The sequence below is a fragment of the Lotus japonicus genome, chromosome 1, assembly GCF_012489685.1.
Source record: "Lotus japonicus ecotype B-129 chromosome 1, LjGifu_v1.2".
In the NCBI taxonomy this organism is placed as follows: domain Eukaryota; kingdom Viridiplantae; phylum Streptophyta; class Magnoliopsida; order Fabales; family Fabaceae; genus Lotus; species Lotus japonicus.
The window spans coordinates 105,374,882-105,393,937 of NC_080041.1; the positions used below are offsets into that span (position 1 = coordinate 105,374,882).

Genomic DNA, 19,056 nt, shown 5'->3' on the forward strand with positions numbered 1-19,056 from the left:
TCTAGAGCCTCTCACAGCCAATTAGCTAGGAGGAGACTTTTCTTACACTTATTTATTTTTTTTTTGGCTTAATACATCAGAAGACCCCTGTAATTGTAAAGGGAATCAAATTCAGGGCTAGAAATTTTTTGCATCTAATTGGGTCCTTAAATTTTTTTTTTTTTAAATTCAATTAAGGCCAAATGCTGCCAGATCTCAATTTTGTCATAGTCATCAATTACACGTGGCTTTTACATTTTTTTTAATTAAAAAATTAAAAAAAAATAATTTTTAATTCCAACTCAATCATTTAAAGATTAATCAAACATTAATCTTTAATCTTCAGAAAATTAATCCAAAAACATCTCTCTCTCTCACATGTTCATCTTTTCTCTCTGAATCTTTGATTTTCTCTCTCTTCTTCTACTTCATACCTACTCTTCCTTCCCCAACCTCCACCGTGAACCATCACACTCAACCTTCACCTGAAACTTCCGGCCACCACACAACCATCTTCCTCCCTAAACTCGCAGCTAAACCCACTCCCTGTAACCACTCCGAAAGTCAATCTTCTCTTTCAATCACCACTAGATCCATAAAGTTGATTGTTGCTCTTTCTTCCTTCTTCCTTCTTCCTCGATCTGGTCCTCATCTGCGTCTTTTTCTCAAGAACTTATCCTTCTGTGGATGATGATGACCTCATTCCAAAACTAGGTGATGGAGATGAATCTGATGGTGGCTTAGAAAACATAGATGAAGAAGAACAACCCTCTTTATTTTTTCTCATCATTTTCTGTGATTCAACGGATTGAACCAATTGCTCCAACTCCTTCACAAAATCTATTGCATCCCCAATTATTGAAGCTTGGTCACCTTGTTTCATGAGAGAAAAATGAACACTCTTTTAGTATCCGACCGTGAAAAAGATTGGATTTTTAACACGAATAAAGCAAAAGAAGGGGATTTGAAAAAATGGGCATGTCAATTTGACTTCGTTCCTCAAAATGTTCCATCTTTCACCTTCTATCACCAATTCACCACTTCCTCCTGGATCAGCAACTGGCCCAAGCTCCCATGACGCATCTGAGCTCCGCTCGTAGTGAGACGGGCACCGTAGGATGAGAGAAACCAGATCTGAAAAGAGGGATGAGGGAAGCCTGTGTCTTGATTTCGTGTCTGGGTTTTACCCCTCACCCACCGCATACCCACCCAAAACACCACACCCATTTCCACCGTCGCAACCCCCGCCGCTTGCAACCCCCGTCCCCATCGCTCACAACCCCCACCCCCACCACTGCAACCCACATCCAACCCCACCCATTGCAACTCAACCAAAATCAAGAAACCTAGAATCGCCACCGCTCATAACCCCTAACCCCACCGCCGCAACTCTCATCTCCTTCATCTCCTGCGACCGCCGCCACTCCCTCCTCCTCCACTCGATCAGACCCTGCCCACCATCTCAATCTCCCTTCTTCTTCCTTCTCTGCCTTATCTCCTTCATGGTTCTTCAAATTAGGTTTTTTTTTTTTTTTTTTTAAATCCAGATTAGGTTAGATTTAGTTTTAATTAGAATAGGTTTTATTTTTTATGAAATAAGTTGGAAATAAAATAAAATGATAAACATTAGTTGGTATTTAAAAAAAATTAAGTTTATATTTAGATTAGGGATTTTATTAAGTTTTTTATTTATGTTTTAGTATGAGTTGGAAATTAAAAATAAAGTTTTATAATTTTTCTATTTAAAAAAAAATTATAAAAGCCACTTGGAATTTATGACTGGGATAAAATTGAAGGCTGACACACTTTGCCCTTAATTGAATTAAAAAAAAATTTCTAGGGATCCAATTTGATGCAAAAAAATTTCAAGCCCTAGATTTGATTCTCTTTACAATTATAGGGGCCTTCTAATATATTAAATTTTTTTTTTTTTTTATAAGCGACTTTTCTTACACTTGATTGGACCTTTTGGAGGCTCAAAAGTTGATTTGCGTCTCGCTCCCTTTTCTCACGTCCCATCTCTCCCAATCCCCTTCCTTCTTTCTCGTTTACTGATCCACTTTTATCTTTTTCTCCATTCTTTCACTCCTATTTTTTCTACGCAGCCTACCTCTTTTTTTTCTATCTATTTTCATTTCTTTTTCATGGGTCACTTACGTGACCTTTTTTCTTTGCCTTTCCTCTTTTTGTTTTTTTTTATAATACTAAAAATATGTGAAAATAAAAGTAATGGGATAAAAAATAATAATAATAGAAGAAGAAGAAGAAGAAGAAGAAGAAGAAGAAGAAGAAGGTAGAAAGGGGAGGACAAAATTGAGAATTTAGACTAACACAACAAATGGGTGCAATTTCCAACTCCCTAATTCAAACTATATAATAAATTAACAATTAAGAAATGTTAGCTCCCCAATTCAAACTATATAATAAATTAACAATTAAGAAATGTTAGCTAGACTGACAAGAAGGATTAGTGATGAAGAAAGAAAGATGTTAAAAATAACAAATTTGGGGAGTACAAAGTTATATATAAACATTTCAAGTTTCTTAAATTAACTACTAACATTGAGAAATAATTTCAGTTTATAATTGTGTTTTCTTTTTATCTTATATTCTTATTTTAGAGTATGTGAAATGTAGTTTAAATATTTGCTTTAACTTGTTCGAGTGTATTAGGGCCATGAGGTGATTGAGATTAAAGTATATTTATTGTTATAATTTTCACATCGTCATTATTTTTTTATTGTTGGTTTTGACAACGGTCCTAGTTTTTCTCTGATTTAAGAGTATTCCAAATTATATTTTTGTTTTGTTGATTGCACCCCTGCTTTTTTTTTTATTGCACCCCTGCTTATTTTATTTCTTTAGCTGTCTTATTTCCTAACACCTCCGAACTCAGTAAATACGTGGGCACAACTCGAGAGATTATTCCATGAGCATTTATGTACGGTGGAAGCCAGAATCAGCTTGGTAGGTTTAACTAATATAAAGGAGATGAGATGATGAGTTTATAGATGATTTACCTAAGCCGAGTTAGACAAATGAAGGCAAGGTTTTTAATACAAGTGTCCGAACACGAGTCTATTATTATATAGTAATTGTGAAGCGTGCAATATAGTGCTGCCACATCATCATTTATACTTCTAACAACAGTGTCCAGCTCAGCAATTTTACATACGTGTCACTTTCAATTCTTCTCAAGGATTCAACATGTAGCAAACTAGTATATCTGCCCGTGCTCTGCACGGTTAGTTTTCCATGATAAATTGTGTAACACAAACAATACTCTACCCATATATTACATATTATTGATCAGAAAATCTGGGCCATTCATTCACTTGTGAACACAGTTCATCGTTCATTTCACTACATGAAAACAATACCACTTCAGCAAAACCTAGAAATCCTATTAGGTCTGATCATGTATTAATACATCAATAATGGCTTCTTTCTCACAGGTAAAAAAAAAGGTCAATGTATCTCCTTCCTTTAATCCATGTGTTCTGCAAAAGGTTCTCCAACCCTTACCAAATCTCGCATATGTGCGTCGTGGAACACCAAGAATCTTGCATTGAACTTCTTTGCCAGTTGGCCCTCTCAATAGCCAGTTGTAAACTTCACCTTGTCGTAGATATTCATAAACATGTGCAGGCAAATTCTGCAAGCATCATTACAACCTATTAGGAACCTTAATTAGCATGTTAAAAAGCTTAAGCAAATTAGTTTTACTATACCAGCTGACTTGAAGATACTTGATTTGGTGATAGCCTGGAGGCGAAAAAACAGGGATACACAATCCATTCTGGGTCCCTACTATTTTGGATCCGGGTGGATTCAGCCTGGCTTGAAATTGCAACATCAACAGTAGGGGGTGGGGGGGTTAAAACTGGAGGTGGAGGTGGGGGAAGGTAACATACTTCCTCAATACTTTCATTGTATATAAACAAATCAAAGTTGGAAAATCCCTGGAATTTGAGAAGCAACCAGTTCAACCCTTCCAAAGAATAATACTTCCGTATCTCCGGCAGACCTTTAAACAAATAGGGCTTTCCAGCATTTTTATCATATGAAACAAAATGAACCTTTCCAAAGGGATCAATCAACTTCCACTGGTTGAGTAGTTCATGATCAAATTCGTTAGCAAATTGTGGTGAAACTAAGGCTACTTCCTGCACATTCAAATTAAGTCAAAAAATATACACACATACACTAATAAAGCAAAATCTATATGATGAGCTTTATCACCTGGCCAGGTAATGTGAAAATGGCAATGGAGTCCCTACAACAAAGAAGATCATCTTCAAAATTCAGCTCCATCTACACAGTTGATTTTGGATATGTGGAATGAACTCACTGCACTCCGGTGTGTATACAAAGGATTATAAGTAGTTGCTACAATGGGTGTCTATGATATGCTGGCACAGTTGAATATTGGAGTCAAAGTTAAAAAACATGCATACCTTTTTGCAGAGCCTCAAGCAGAACTTAAGTTATTTCCAATTAGCCATCAAACCGTTTACTACCAATTCTACTTTTGGGTGGCTGAAATAATTAGTAGACGTTGTGTCAGAGTTGGGAATTCGTAAAAACGGGGTTGCCCTTATTGCAGCATTTATATTTGACTGTGTAATGTTTGAAAAAATATACTGACAAAGAAAGGAAACAGGTTTATTGATTATACCATATATCATGAATTAATTGACCTTCTTTGATTTGGTGGCCTTTCTTAAGCATGAATTATTACCTGAGCCTCTCAGTCGGTGAAAGGTGTTTATCAAAAAGACTTGGAAATACTGATTTTATTTGGCATCACTACATGGGCAGTATATTAGGATATAGATTGCAACCTGAAGCATCTTGACATAAGTTTTTTCAACTTAATAGTAGTAGATACAATATGTCTGGCATTAGATAACAGATTAGAGTATTTGGCTTATTACAGAATATAGATGGAAAACTAAAATAGTTAATGTACTGGATCAATGGGAAGTGGACAACATGGAACTGCCACAAAATTACACATATGATTTTAAGAGAGCCCCCCAAACTGTTTTGACCACGTAATTGTCTGCAAAAACATGACAAACATATATAAAAAAGATATTGAAATGATATCCTTACAACAATGTTATAATTTAATACATATAAGAGTAAGATTTAAAACTTACAGTATTTCATATATGATGGTTCTTCAAACGTTTTGAAAAACTTCATTGTATACCACATTTTTGGTGACCTTTGAGATTAATCCATCTTCATCTAACAATAAAATTTTGAGACCTTTTCTGGACTTTACTCTTGATAAGGCAACATATAACTGTCCATGAGTAAATACTGGCTTAGGCAAATACAAACCGACATGAGAAAGCGTCTGACCTTGACTTTTATTAATCGTCATTGCAAAACATAAAGCAATGGGAAACTGTCTCCTGACAAATTTAAATGGTAAACCAGAGTCTGTAGGTACTAAATCCATTCTTGATATAAGAACCTTCTCACCTAACTGCTTCCCTGATACTACATTGGCAACAATAACATTTTTTCCCATATCTTTAACAATCATTCTAGTACCATTGCAAAGTCCACCTGCTTGGTCAATGTTGCGCAACAACATAATAGGGACACCCACTTTCAAACTCAATTTGTGATTTGGTATACCGGAACATTGAATATTATTGAGGAACTCAGTTGTGAACCATTCTGCTTCGACCTCTGAGTCTTCATCTGACCTGCAAGTTGTATCACAACTCAAATATTCTTTAATCTCACCTGGAATTTTACCTAGCATTTCAGTATTAATAATTTCTACACTTTCTAATGTAGGAGCCAAAATAGCCCTATCTTCAAAGAATTTGTAATTCTTTTCATTCAAATTTTGCAGCATTTGAGGGTAAGCAAAGTCAATCAAACTTTGAATTGGATTATCAGAGTCAAGAATAAGAAGATCATCTGGAATCTGAATTGTAGAATCTTCTGCATCAATTGTATTCACCTTTCCGTCACCAATGTCTAATAGCCAGTCAGCAAACCTTTTAATTTCAATCTTTTCATCATGACATTTTGAGCTAATAAGCCTCATGTTTTTGGTAAGTTTTAGCACATGACATTGCTTCCAAAGATAAGACGAATTGATTGTGGCACTAACAATTTCAGAACGACTTCCTTTCTGAATAACTGGCAAAATTTGCCTAAAATCTCCACCCAAAACCACCACTTTACCCCCAAAAGGCATGCCACTATCAACACTTTGATGCGACTTCATTATATCATTTAAAGTCCGGTCCAATGCTTCAAAACACCATTTATTGAGCATGGGTGCTTCATCCCATATGATCAAACTTGTTTTTTGTAACAACTCTGCCTTTAAAGAACCTTGTGATACATTGCAAGTTGAACTCTCTTTTATAGAAATTGGAATAGAAAACCTAGAATGTGCAGTTCTGCCACCAGGTAAAAGCAAAGAAGCAATACCACTTGAAGCAACATTTAATACAATCAACCCTTGTGCCCTAACAGCAGCTGATAATGTATTCCACAAATAGGTCTTACCAGTACCTCCAAAACCATATAAGAAAAAGAGACCTCCAGCTCTATTCATAACTGCATCCATTATGGATTTGTATATCTTATGTTGTTCAGCAGTTAATGAATTGAGTAATGATTTGTGCAAATCTTCCATTTCAGCTTTATCATAATTCAATTCATCCGCTACAAATTTGTTCTCAAATTGGGAGTCATCAAATAAGTGTGGAAATGGTAAGCATGGATAATCTTTTAAAGATCTTCCATTCATATGCAGTAGTTTCTCCAATTCTATTAAACAAAGATTCTTTAAATCATCATCATTTATATGAAGATCTACACCAAAAAAAACCCCAATAATTATCTCATGCAAATATATACATTAACATAATTTCGATAAAAAAAATTTCCAAACCTGAATTGCGCAGCTTTTTCCTCCTTTCATAAACTATACTGTCAGACAAAATTCTCCAAGACTTTTCCCACACAAATTCAGGTTTGCTCATTGTGTTTGTTGTAAGCAACATTACAAAGAACTTTCGCAGCTGGGTACCTACAAAAATATATATGGTAATTAGATAATACTATCATGAACAACAGAGGAAGTTGATATAAATTTCGTGCTGTATTTTATGACAAATAAAAGACATTAATTGGATGTTACACACCTGATGCTAATTCATTTGCTTCCGTAATTGCATCTAAGAATTCCTTATCATCAGCTAATAATCCTAAGGCGTAACATGCGTCACGAAATGTAGGATATTCAACATCATCCACAGTGCGAATGCTCTCCCAACTTGTGCAACCTTTCTGTAGAGTCAATAAAATTCTCAAGTAATAAAGTTCACCAACTCCATGAGGAATATATTGGAGTCTTCCAATAGATGTCCCTTTCTTCCTTGGATGCCATGAATGAGTGTCTTCATCATATACAAAATGGGATGGGAACTCTGCATATGTAAACGCTTTTCCTTCACCATACTTACAATTGGCTTTCATCCAAGCTATAAACATAGTGTCTTTTTCAGTAGCCTTGTCTACCACGCGCTTTAAATCATCATGATCTTTAAAACAAACACTTTGTTTATTTGGAAGATGAAATGTCACTTTTTTAACCGAAGGCCATTTGACATGAATAAATAATTTCAATGTCCTCCAAACTGCTTCACACGGAGTAAGGTATCTACAATCATAATATTGTTTAATTTCATCTTTGACCTCAGTCTCCGTGCAATCTTTGTTCTGATTGGATATCTCAACATTTACTCTATCCGGCCCTTTGCTAACATATTTGAAGAGATATTTGATTGCATTTGACTTGTTGCAATATTCAACATTGATATGACCATTGTATAACATGAGTAATTGAGGATTATAAGGGACAACAAAACTATTATCCATGCGAATACCTTTCTTGTCCACATAAACTCCAGTGTCTCTTCTTTTATAAACAGGATAACCATCATCATCAATTATAGTGCTTTCTTGGAATTTTTTCGGAAAAAATTTACTGCACTTTCCATCTGTCATGCAAGGAGATTTGTAATGTCCCGAACCACAAGGCCCATGCAACATGTAAGTAGACACAACGTTGTTTAATTTAGGATATAATATTGGGTCAGGAATCTCAGCAGAAATGCATTTATCAATGTCAGAAGTTGTTACTAATTTGTTCTCTTTAGAAAGCCATAACAAAATATGAGCATGGGGTAATCCTCTTTTTTGGAATTCAATTGTATACATACCTGGAAAAAAAACATACAAATAACTATATATACAATAAGTTATAATTTGAAAACAGTAAATAAATGGAACATACCTGCATCCAAAGGTCCGAAGATGATGCCACTCTTCAAGGTTGCTATTAAATGGTCAAGTTTGATTTTAAACACTCGACAACAAACATCAGGACGTTCGTCAGCACGAACATTTCGTGGTCGCACAAATCTATCAATTTCTTTCCATGCAGAATTGCAGGTGACAGTAATGAAAAGGTCAGGATAACCATAACGCTTGCATATAGCCATTGCATCCTGACAACAATCAAACATATAGCGTTTTCCACCAATAAAGGATGCTGGGAGCACAATACGCGTCCCTAAAAAACTTGGATCAGTTTCTCCTCTAGACATTGCTTCTTCAAGGCCATTGAGAAAATCTGCTCGAATCAGTTTTTGATTATTTCTAATAAATGAAAGCCTTTGTGATTCAATCATAGTAAAGCAATCAACCACAAATTGTTGAAAAAGCCTTCTGCATAAAACCACATTCCCATACTCATTATTCCTTTCTTGAATTCTGAATGTTATGAATTCTCTCAATGTGACGCGAGGTTTCAAGCGAGAGCTAGTAGTAGCAGAAATACCAGATAAAGGAATATCTTCTTGCCAACCATCTTCGCCATAAGGAAATATCAAAGGATATTGTAAAGGAATAAACGAAGTATGAGTTTCGTGAATCCTAGAAAGGACACCATCTTTTTTGACAATAATATCACGACCAACTTCAACTGTATCAAAATCTCCTACAATAAGTGCTGCAATCTCGTCAGACGTAGGAAGGTTATATGTTCGGGGGTCCTTACCTCGCTTCCGAAAAAGTCTCAAAGCAAATGACGAAGATTCTTTCTCATTGATATAATCTCGCACTTTGCGAAATGATTTTGCTAAAACATTGTTCTCATCAATCATTTGCTTTAAATCCTCAACTAATGATATATCCAAATTCTCCGCTGTGTTCATTGAGCTGCACATGGGCCAAAACACTTGTTAAATTTCATGCCAACATATTACATGTAAAAATGATAAAAAAAGATAAATTACTATATAGAATATAAAAACTTACTTAAACGGCTTCATTCTATTGGAATTTTCATTCTGTGTGTCATAGATATAAAGTTGGGCAAATTTTGGTGATTGACCGGCTTGAGGTAATAGAGTACCAATTCTGTGATAATTTTGGCCACTCAACACAAATTGAGGGGGGCCTCCACCATTGTTCAAAGAGGATTCAACCTTCCCACCAATTGAAGTAAAGGCGAACATACTATTATATGCTCTAATATTATCCTTAAAGTGTTTTGATCGGGAATCTATACCATGAAGCAAATTATACAACAACAGTGGCGGCTTAGATATAAATGGTAAGACCACCTTTCCTTTCATACAACACCGATAGAATTCGGGATTATTAGACTGCTTACTTTTGTCTATTCGTTCTTCATACCACATCTGAGCATGGCAAATTCTGCACAGAAAAGATGCATCTCCAAGGTCTACCTCGTCTGTAAACACACAAATGAAACGTTACATTACAGCTCGGTTGAACTTACGCATGGAACCTCTATTAGATAACAAAAACTAAACAATTACCTATTAACTCAGCATCGTCGTATATGTTTGGAACATTAAGTGGAGAATTAGCAGCTGCATTGAACTCAGAAACCAGTTTCCGACACAGAGATACACCTTCCCCAGGCTTAGTCTTAACAACAGAACTCTTTGAGGAACTTGCTCTAGACTGTGCTATATTCGGTCTTTTACCAATATTTCTTTTCTTGACCTTCAGTCTGGGGGAATCACGTGTTCCTACTTAACAACATTTACACATGTTATTAACTATGAAAAGAAAATAAATTAATCATTAGCAATTCGGGACGACATACCTGTGTTGGAATCACGTTGTGGAAAATTTTCTTTGTCCATGACCAAGCAGCTTCTTTTGATTTTGACATGTTGTATTCTCCTTAACCTTGCAGCTGCACTCTGCTGGGTTATAATAATGTCTTCAGCTGCACATATTGAACATAAAATCATTTCAAAATATAACATTTATTGTCAATCATCAATCATTTAAATCATAGTAAAATGATTAGATACCAGTTTTTAGGGAACCATTGGAGTGGACATCTTGCAAAATCGAAATGTGAGTCAAATTGGAAGAAGATGTTGAATGAAACCCGCCTGAATCAAACACGGATTTCTGTGAATAATACACAATACTTCCAATTCAACCTCAAGGATATAACACGAAATTCAGATCTTACAAAATGTGCTTTTTGTATATCCCTCGTTAGGAGTGGCACCTGGAATGTTGATTGCTCTATCCAAACGCATCCCACTGGATCTTCCATCATTTGGAACTGACATGATATTTGTTATATTTGATAACAATGGACTGCAACTCATCTTCCTAGACTTTGAACCTGTTTCATTGAAATTAAGAGCATTATATAAATTAGTAGACACAGGATAGGAAATGACCAAAATTTTAGCCATTTCACTTAACACTAAAGTGGAAATCACAAATTAGAATTTATAGCATAATAAAAAGTGCATAACAACTGCAATGCTTGCCTTGCCCAGTGCTCCCACAATTTTCATTGTGAAAAATTTCTACAGAACTTCTTTTACGATCCATTATTTGCTTCCTGATACTTCTGGATGCTTTGCATAATAATGCTGCTAAATTTAGACCATTAAACTACTTGGCATGTACAAAAGTGTCTTCGTTAAACGAAAAATGGTACTAATATTAAGATGAATTCAAAGGAAGCTTATATAGCAATATGACCAAATTACCTTGGACCTTATCTTCGCCAGGCGTGTCCCTATGCACAGATGAAGAGTCCATAACAAAACTTTCCTGATTGTGCCCAGGTGAAGAATCCCCTTATAGTAATACCAGGGTATGTTGATACAATAGCCAAGAGCAAACTCCTGATGAAAATACATACACTAAACTACAATTACTATCTCCAAATTCAGAAAGTTCAGCAACAGGTGGTATGGAAAATTCATGATTCAACCTTGAAGGTCAAATATGAGTTTGTGGTTTAGATATTTATATCCATTGCCACCAATAAGTGAAACACATGATACCAAATACCACAATAGCATAGGCGAGAATATCACATCAATTGGATTTGAATAATGAAATATAAAAGCCTTTATTAAAGTGGTTTGGTAAATTACATAAAAAAAAATGTGAATGGAAGTCAACATCAAAAGTAACTCGAAATGGGCCTTTGATAGCTTAATAAAGACAAAAACTTACACTTAAGATTTAAATATACTACATAAGATTATTTAGGAGCCATTACTCTTTAAATAAAATCTGATATAAATGCTACCCCTTATATACACTGTCTTGAAGTGATGTTCTCTTTGCCATGTAAAGATACTTTTCTACTCCAAAACAACCATTTGCATGGTTTTAAGAAGAGAGTGAAATCACTTTTTCATAACACAACTTGACATTAATATTAATAATATTTTACAAACATATCTTGATTGGTAAACATAGATGACATATTCATATCGTGAAACAAACGTAGACATAAACCACTAAACAACACAACATCCTAATTCCTACAATTAGGCCAACCTAAGCCTTTCTTGAAATGTCCACACTGGACCAGATCTGGCATTAAAAACCATGCAAATAAGCAACCCAAATCCCCCTAAAAGCGTGTACAATGGCCAACAACAATCTCTACTTGAAAATCTCCACATCAATCAACCTGGATACACCATCAGTGAAGTGCATTGACATCTTCTGACCATGCTGAATGTCATGAAGTTTACAAAATTTTCTCCAACCCTTTCCAAGTTTAGTGTAGGTTTTATCTGGCCTGAAAAGGATGTTGATGTCCTTCTTAATTCCAGTTGGTCCTCTTATGACCCAGGGCTGACGTCCGTTTTGGCGAACATATTCAGCCACCTTTCGAGGTAAGTTCTAGAAAAAAAAATGAAAAAACATCATATACTTAAGGGGAAACGAATGGTATCAATAAGCCTTAGTTTTACAATTTAAATCAAACTTACATACTGACTTCCGTACGCACGGTACGGGGTCAGAGTCGTGTTGAGGTGCATGCGATACTGAGGTGGCCCTTCATTTGCTTGCACAGTTGTTCCTCCCAGGTGAGCCACCATTTCAAGCTCTTGCTCGGCCTCAACAGAAATATCAGTGCTAGAGGGTGGTGGAGCATATGGCACAAGGGCTAAAGCTTCTGACAAAGCATCTTCTTCAGAGCGGTCTATCCGGACGCTCTCGACTTCATCTTCTTCCCCCCTGACAGACCCAGAACCTTCTACAGGTGCTCGAAAGGGATCATAGCTAATCTCATTGTCCAATAAGTCAAAAATCCTCATGTGGAAATGAGATGCAGCAACCATTTGGAGGACACACCAATGTGTCTCATCCAAGCCATAGAATGAAACAACTGCACCCCAACCTTGAAGGAGAGTTGGTGTTGTAAAATCCATATTAAAGTCCACAATGTAAAGCCTCTGCAAAGGGTCTTCAATCAACCATTTGGCCCCAAGAACATTAGCCCAGTTAAGCACGAATTGTTGGTCAATCACAGCAATTTCCTAGATGCAAAAAATAACCAGAGTAAATAAATTAAAATGAAGCGTTATAATAGTTTAAGAACATGTGTTTCCCAGTAAATGCAAGGAAGCATAACGTGCAAAAGGAAACTATCATGAAGCGTTAGAATAATCAATATTTAGTATGTTCCTTAGGCACTATCATGAACCAAGCAGGTCTGGGTTAAGTCTTGAACCAAGGTTTACCAAATAAATGTCAACGTTTCAATAACAGTTATATCATGGTTTGTTTACCAAATCCATACTGAAAAAAAAAAGACCCAAAAAAATGTGTTTTGAGGTCTAAAGTGGAAATAGCATACTTCATTCTTGCGCGGTATGATACAAAGGGTACCCATGTAACCACCAAATGGAACAAAGTGAACCATGACTTGTGTGAAGATTTGAAGCACAGATTGAAAAGTAAGACCAAAAACAGCTTAATGATGCATGAAGTTAAAGTCCCTGGAAGTACCTATTTATAGGATGGTGGGCAAGTGAGGCAAAGTTTTTCCCACCAAAACGAACATAGATATCTTTAATGACTAAATCATAAGTTTTTTATAAAATAAATTATAAAGAAATTCTTATTTTGTAGATATATAATTATATAGTCTAAAAAAGATACTCATACATGCTTGGAGGATCGGATTAAGTTATTAACAATGAAGCTAACTTTTTTGAAAAAAACATATTTACATAATGATTTACTTGGAATTAATTTTGTTTCAGAGAAATATAATCATTCCACTTAAATATATGCGGCAGATATTTTTTGGGCATGTGCTATTGCTTGTGAAAAAAAGAACGTGTATAGTAAATATCAAAGATACAAAGAGTAAAGACATGAAACTAACATTCTTGCAACGTTAAATGCTCCTTTCATGTCAAACTTATCTGATACACCTGGCCAGCATTAGCAACTCTGTGAACTGATCCTAAAACATATTTTATGAGGACTATGTTCTACCCAAACCATTAAATATGTTAATCCTAAAAAATGTGATTAGATTACAAACTAAAGTAGTTTAGTGTTTGCACCGGAACCCAACCCTCTTCTGAATGTATTTATTACAGATTGTATATGCCATATACAAATTTGGAAAATAAGAATTTCAAATGAACAAATGTACAAAAGGTGAGGTTTTATCGAGATGGCAACACCTGTACATGAGCAAACTACTACTATGTCCTGTCAACAGAATAATCCCAGATTTGGGTGCTCAAGATACAGGGGTAGAGATCAAGTTGTTTGCACAAAAAAAGATCTTTCTTATGTTGATCAACAGTAGCATAGCAGAGGTATAATTACAGCCAGATCTCACCACATGAGCAAACTACTACTATGTCCTTCCAAACCGCTTGAGCCCCGTAATTTATTAAATGCTTCCTTCTACAAATAACCTTTCTATTACTTGCACCATTCTTTTAGTCTTTGCCATGATGATTATGATTAAGGCCGGATGTGATGTGAAACTTATATATTTAAGAGACCATGAGGTAGACAACCACCCACATTTATTGCGCCTGAACTACAGTTAGTGAAATTGAGAGTTTGTAATAATATGCTATCCTATTAGCGGTCCTTTAATTAAAAAAATACACTAAGCCCTTCCATTTTACATGCGTCCTACATCCAAAATAAGAAAAGTCACTGTGCCCTTATATTACATGCTAACGTGAACTCTTGGTTCAGTTTAACATCATCACCAAATGCCAAGGTGGAAAACTCTCAGTATTTGAGCTTCCATTTAATTACTTGTTCTGAGTAATTTATAAATATAACAACAGATGTAGACATGTAGTCAAGTAGTCCATTAACAAAGTTGTACAACTAATTAAGTTCACTAAGGTCTCGTTTGGAAAAACAGCTTAATCAAGCACTTATGGTCATAAGCGCTTATGACTCATAAGCAAATTTTAAAAATCTATTGAAATAAATTAAACTTAAGCTATATATAAGCATAAGCTGTTTTTCGTAAGCTATCCTGAATAGCTTATGAAAATAACCTGAAAATAGCTTATGACAGCTCATAAGCTGTTTGCATAAGCCCTCCCAGACACGGGCATAAGAGCTTATGTTGTCAGCTAAACTCAAATAATCTCTACCAAACTGGGCTAAAGTTGGAGTCTATAGAGTTAGTGTGTGTTTGGATTTAAGTTTGCAAAATATAGTTTGAGTGAAAGTGAGTTTGCAAAATAGAGTTTGAATGAAAGTGAGTGGATTGTAAAGTGACTTATGTTTGGATGTTTTGATTTTAAAAGTCCATTTGATAAATGAAACTTGATTGGGTAATAGTAATTAAAAGCACTTATAAAATGTGTAATTACAAAAAAGGATATGAGTCAATGGAGTTAATATCACTTATATTGATTCTTTTCCTTTTTTTTTATATCTCCTCTATAGTAATAATATATTTTTAAACTCTTCCCAGTAATAAAATCTGTTTAGGTTTCATGTCTTGACTCATTGTATCTCCTTCAAAGTAATAATATTTTTTAAAAAGAAAATAAAATGCATTTTAGTAGTTGAAATTTGTAAACTTTAGATTAATCAATTAATTAAGTCTTAAGTATAGTAGAACCAAAATACTTGTCACGTTTAGTGTTGGAGGTTAAAATAAATTATAAAACATATGAAAATATAAGGATAATGATACATGTTAATAGTTATAAGTTGTAAGTGTATTAAAACAATGCATGCGGTGATGATAGTGGGGCAATAATGTCACATATAAAGACACGTCAAATTTTTAAATATAGTATTAGAATTGCAACCAACTTTCATTCAATTGAAAATGGATGCTTTTTTGTCGTTGATAAAACTGGGTTTTAGGAACATAACTTGGTTGAGACAACTGAGATAAAAGTTAGCCATACAAAAGGGCACTGCGTTTTGTGCAGTCTGGAAGCACATTAAGAGGGGTAACCAGTAATATCTAGTATAACCATAGGAATTGGACACACAATGCTCCCTCTATTTGCAAATTAGTCCATCAAAAGTCTTACAATTTTGCATACTCTTTGGAGACATCATGAAATGAATTTTTAAGGACTATAATGCAATTCTAATTTGTGGACAGGGTGAATTGAAAATGTGTTTAACAATCCACAGCAACTAAAAGTGTTATTTTGCCCACACAAAATTCATTATTATCTTGTCTAGTATAGATGAGTACATGTAGTATCTAGTATATCCATAGCAATTGGACACACAATGCTCCCTCTATTTGCAAATTAGTCCATCAAAAGTTTTACAATTTTGCAAACTCTTTGGAGACATCATGAAATGAAGTTTTAAGGACTATAATGCAATTCCAGTTTGTGGACATGATCAGTTGAAAATGTGTTTAAACAATCCACAGCAACTAAAAGTGTTATTTTGCCCACACAAAAATCATGATTATCTTGTATAGTATAGATGAGTACATGTAATATCAGGATGCCACTAAGTTTCATCCAGCCTAACTAAGAACAACAAAATAATCCACTGCAAGGTTCAAGCAGGAAAACTCAGTTTTCACTTGAAAAACACAACCCTTTATATACCATACCCTTGATTCAAGAGTATCTAAGTTATAGTATAAATAATAGGCCACAGCAAGGTTCACTTGGATGGTATTAGTAGATGCTTGATTCTACTGCATACATCTCAATTTTTAATAAACCATACACTTGATTCATGGGATCCTAAATTTTTCTTAAACAACAAAACCCATTACAGTTAAGTGTGAAATGGTTTGATTACGTTCCAAGTATGATCTACATGGATTTTAAGTGTGGAATGGATATAGTGGTGTATGTAAGTACTTACATAATTGTCATCAAAATAAATTAAAGTAACATAAATCAACCATGTCCACTACAAAAGTACCTAATTGACGACGCAAAATACTACTTTCATATTTATATTGATGACCATGTCCATGGGAACTGGTATTTCTTGGAACAAACAACAGCAATTGAAATAGCAGACTGGAATTTAAAAACATAACATAGATAATAAGGTGAAAAAAGACACTGCAACCACATGTTGCTTCTTAACAACTTAAAATTACACCAAATACATTTAAAACAACTGCATCGTCAATATGATAGGTCTCAATTCTTCTACTTCCTCATCTTTGGAAACACCTTCTTCTTCCTGCCCGTCAAAACCAACACACCATCGTTCTCAGGTGAAGGACTCCTCTTAGGACTGATGATGTCTTGAGTATTTCCAGCTAGATCAATCGCTGGAGATTCCAATGACATAGCAGGTTGATTCGCAGGACCTTCCAAAGATTCTTCAGTTTGGGTGGCTTTCTCATTGGACACAACAGCAAAGTCTTCCAACAAATCCTGCAAAAATATCAATTAATACTTAATTATAACCTTGTCTATATAATGTGGTAAAGAAGGAACAATAACATACTTCTAAAAATATAAACCTTCGCTAATTCCTCATGCTTCACAGCTTCTGGATTCAGAGTAGACTGAGGGGTGAGCAGCAAACGACTTGAAGAGGCACCAACCTTTATCCCGTATTCATTAAGATCAGGACCAGCATTAGGTAAATAAACATAACAAAAATAAGGTAGAGAAACACCTACACTGTTATCTAACTGCAATGTTTTGAACTGCTCAATAATCGATTGATCAGTGCAGACACGCTTTACACGATATGAAGTCTCAAATCTGGACCTGTCAAACCTCTGACCTTGGAAATTTTTAACCTCAATCTTGAAAAGAGCAGATCTCCCAACAAAGCTAGTTAATTCAACAGGAATCCCCATCCCATTATCATTCTGAAAGTTATATACAACCAATAAAAATTTTAACTTGGCCACAGGTTGTTCGTTAAAAAAATATAATGTTGAAACATACCTTGTCACAAGCATCAACCATTTCAGAGCAAGTTTTCCCAACCAGTGCAGTGGCTTCTTTATCAAAGAGGATAAAGTTTGCCACTGCCAGAATTATCTTCCACCCTGACTTGAAGACGATACCTAAACCAAATGAATATACCATTACTATCTAACCACCCAACGTTACCATGAGAACATTTAAAATGAAGTCAACCAAACCTAGGATAGACGGCCAGCACGTGACGGTTACATCCCTCACAGAAAAACATCCTTTCATCAGCATACACCTTGCGGCTACATCTACAGGCAGTGTACCACCAATCAACACCCTTCTTCAAGAGGAAGAATGGTACCATACACAACACAGACACAATCCTACACAAACAAATAATATTATCATCAAAAAGTCTGGCATATAACGCAAGAGTTATCAAACATTTCTCATTTGATAACAATGAGATGCAATCTCAAACCTTCTTGATTTCCCTCAAATCAGCAATAGACTTGCTAATTGTCAGAACCAGGAAATCATCCTCGCCAGAAACGGTTTTTGGAATCAGACAATTGGCTAACAGAGTGCGATGCACTTTCATTGGCTTCCAAAAAAACTGCAAGGAACATTGGGCAGACAATCAAGTACAACAATTTTCAATGACTAAAATTTAAAGTCCAAAACATAGACGCATACCTGGTTTTCAAAACATCAGCCATTGGTAGATCTGGGTCAAACAGAATTTTAGTAGTCCCGATGAACATTTTGAAGGCTGTTGTGCCCCTGAAAGGATTTGACTTTAGCAAACTGTATGATCACGACAGGGTTGTTTGAGTTCACCACCGCCCAAGAAAATTAGCAAGCTCATCAACATAAGCTCCGAATAGGGCGCACTCAACCCTGACCCTGGAAGTAAATGTGAATGACTACATTATTCAAACGATGAAAATCAAATAATCCAAAAACTTAAGGGAAATTACCCTGCAGAATCAATCTCAATCACATTCATCTTTGATTTCTTCCATTTAGTAACAATCTCCCTCTCAACTCCAACGCCGGTTAGAATGCCAATCACATCTGCAAAACATAACCATATGGAATACGAAATTGTTAAAAGGGGTGGAACACATAATTGTCATAGGCAGATAAAAGTCTAAAATGATACCAATTAGGAAAGAGGAATCATAGGTAGGAGCTAAAAGGTCAGCTAGAGGAACAAAGCTGTAGGGAACGCATCAATAGGAAACTGGTCCATTGGGCGCACTTCAGTGTTATACATGAAACATATCTTGTAATTATGACGTGTAGTTTTATACTCCCCACTACTATCCACTAACACAAA

At 35.3% G+C, this 19,056-nt stretch overlaps 2 protein-coding genes across 2 annotated transcripts; both read right to left on the reverse strand.

Annotated features, from left to right (window-relative positions):
• Window positions 1-5,167: 5,167 nt before the first annotated feature.
• LOC130717129 (uncharacterized) lies at window positions 5,168-13,264 on the reverse strand. Its single transcript, XM_057567252.1, has 14 exons — window positions 13,199-13,264; window positions 12,327-12,878; window positions 11,999-12,237; window positions 11,253-11,308; window positions 11,082-11,171; window positions 10,547-10,705; window positions 10,380-10,463; window positions 10,166-10,291; window positions 9,873-10,088; window positions 9,346-9,784; window positions 8,321-9,246; window positions 7,167-8,246; window positions 6,914-7,051; window positions 5,168-6,834 (listed from the first exon to the last, which is right to left on the reverse strand). The coding sequence occupies exons 1-14, from the start codon at window positions 13,262-13,264 to the stop codon at window positions 5,168-5,170; spliced, it is 5,838 nt and encodes a 1,945-aa protein (XP_057423235.1).
• A 3,546-nt stretch (window positions 13,265-16,810) lies between these two features.
• On the reverse strand, window positions 16,811-17,657 carry LOC130728748 (uncharacterized). Its single transcript, XM_057580313.1, has 3 exons — window positions 17,468-17,657; window positions 17,306-17,389; window positions 16,811-17,216 (listed from the first exon to the last, which is right to left on the reverse strand). The coding sequence occupies exons 1-3, from the start codon at window positions 17,648-17,650 to the stop codon at window positions 16,986-16,988; spliced, it is 498 nt and encodes a 165-aa protein (XP_057436296.1). The 5' UTR covers window positions 17,651-17,657; the 3' UTR covers window positions 16,811-16,985.
• Window positions 17,658-19,056: the final 1,399 nt, after the last annotated feature.

Excerpts from the sequence above, each read along its gene's own strand:
- LOC130717129 (XM_057567252.1), bottom strand. The coding sequence starts at position 13,264 with ATGGTTCACTTTGTTCCATTTGGTGGTTACATGGGTACCCTTTGTATC. Across the intron at positions 10,706-11,081 it reads TGGCGAAGATAAGGTCCAAG|GTTCAAAGTCTAGGAAGATG; the intron begins GTAATTTGGTCA and ends TCAATGAAACAG. Across the intron at positions 10,464-10,546 it reads ATATACAAAAAGCACATTTT|GCGGGTTTCATTCAACATCT; the intron begins GTAAGATCTGAA and ends TGTTTGATTCAG.
- LOC130728748 (XM_057580313.1), bottom strand. The coding sequence starts at position 17,650 with ATGGGGATTCCTGTTGAATTAACTAGCTTTGTTGGGAGATCTGCTCTT. Across the intron at positions 17,390-17,467 it reads CATTGCAGTTAGATAACAGT|GTTGGTGCCTCTTCAAGTCG; the intron begins GTAGGTGTTTCT and ends TACGGGATAAAG. Across the intron at positions 17,217-17,305 it reads AGCATGAGGAATTAGCGAAG|GATTTGTTGGAAGACTTTGC; the intron begins GTTTATATTTTT and ends ATATTTTTGCAG.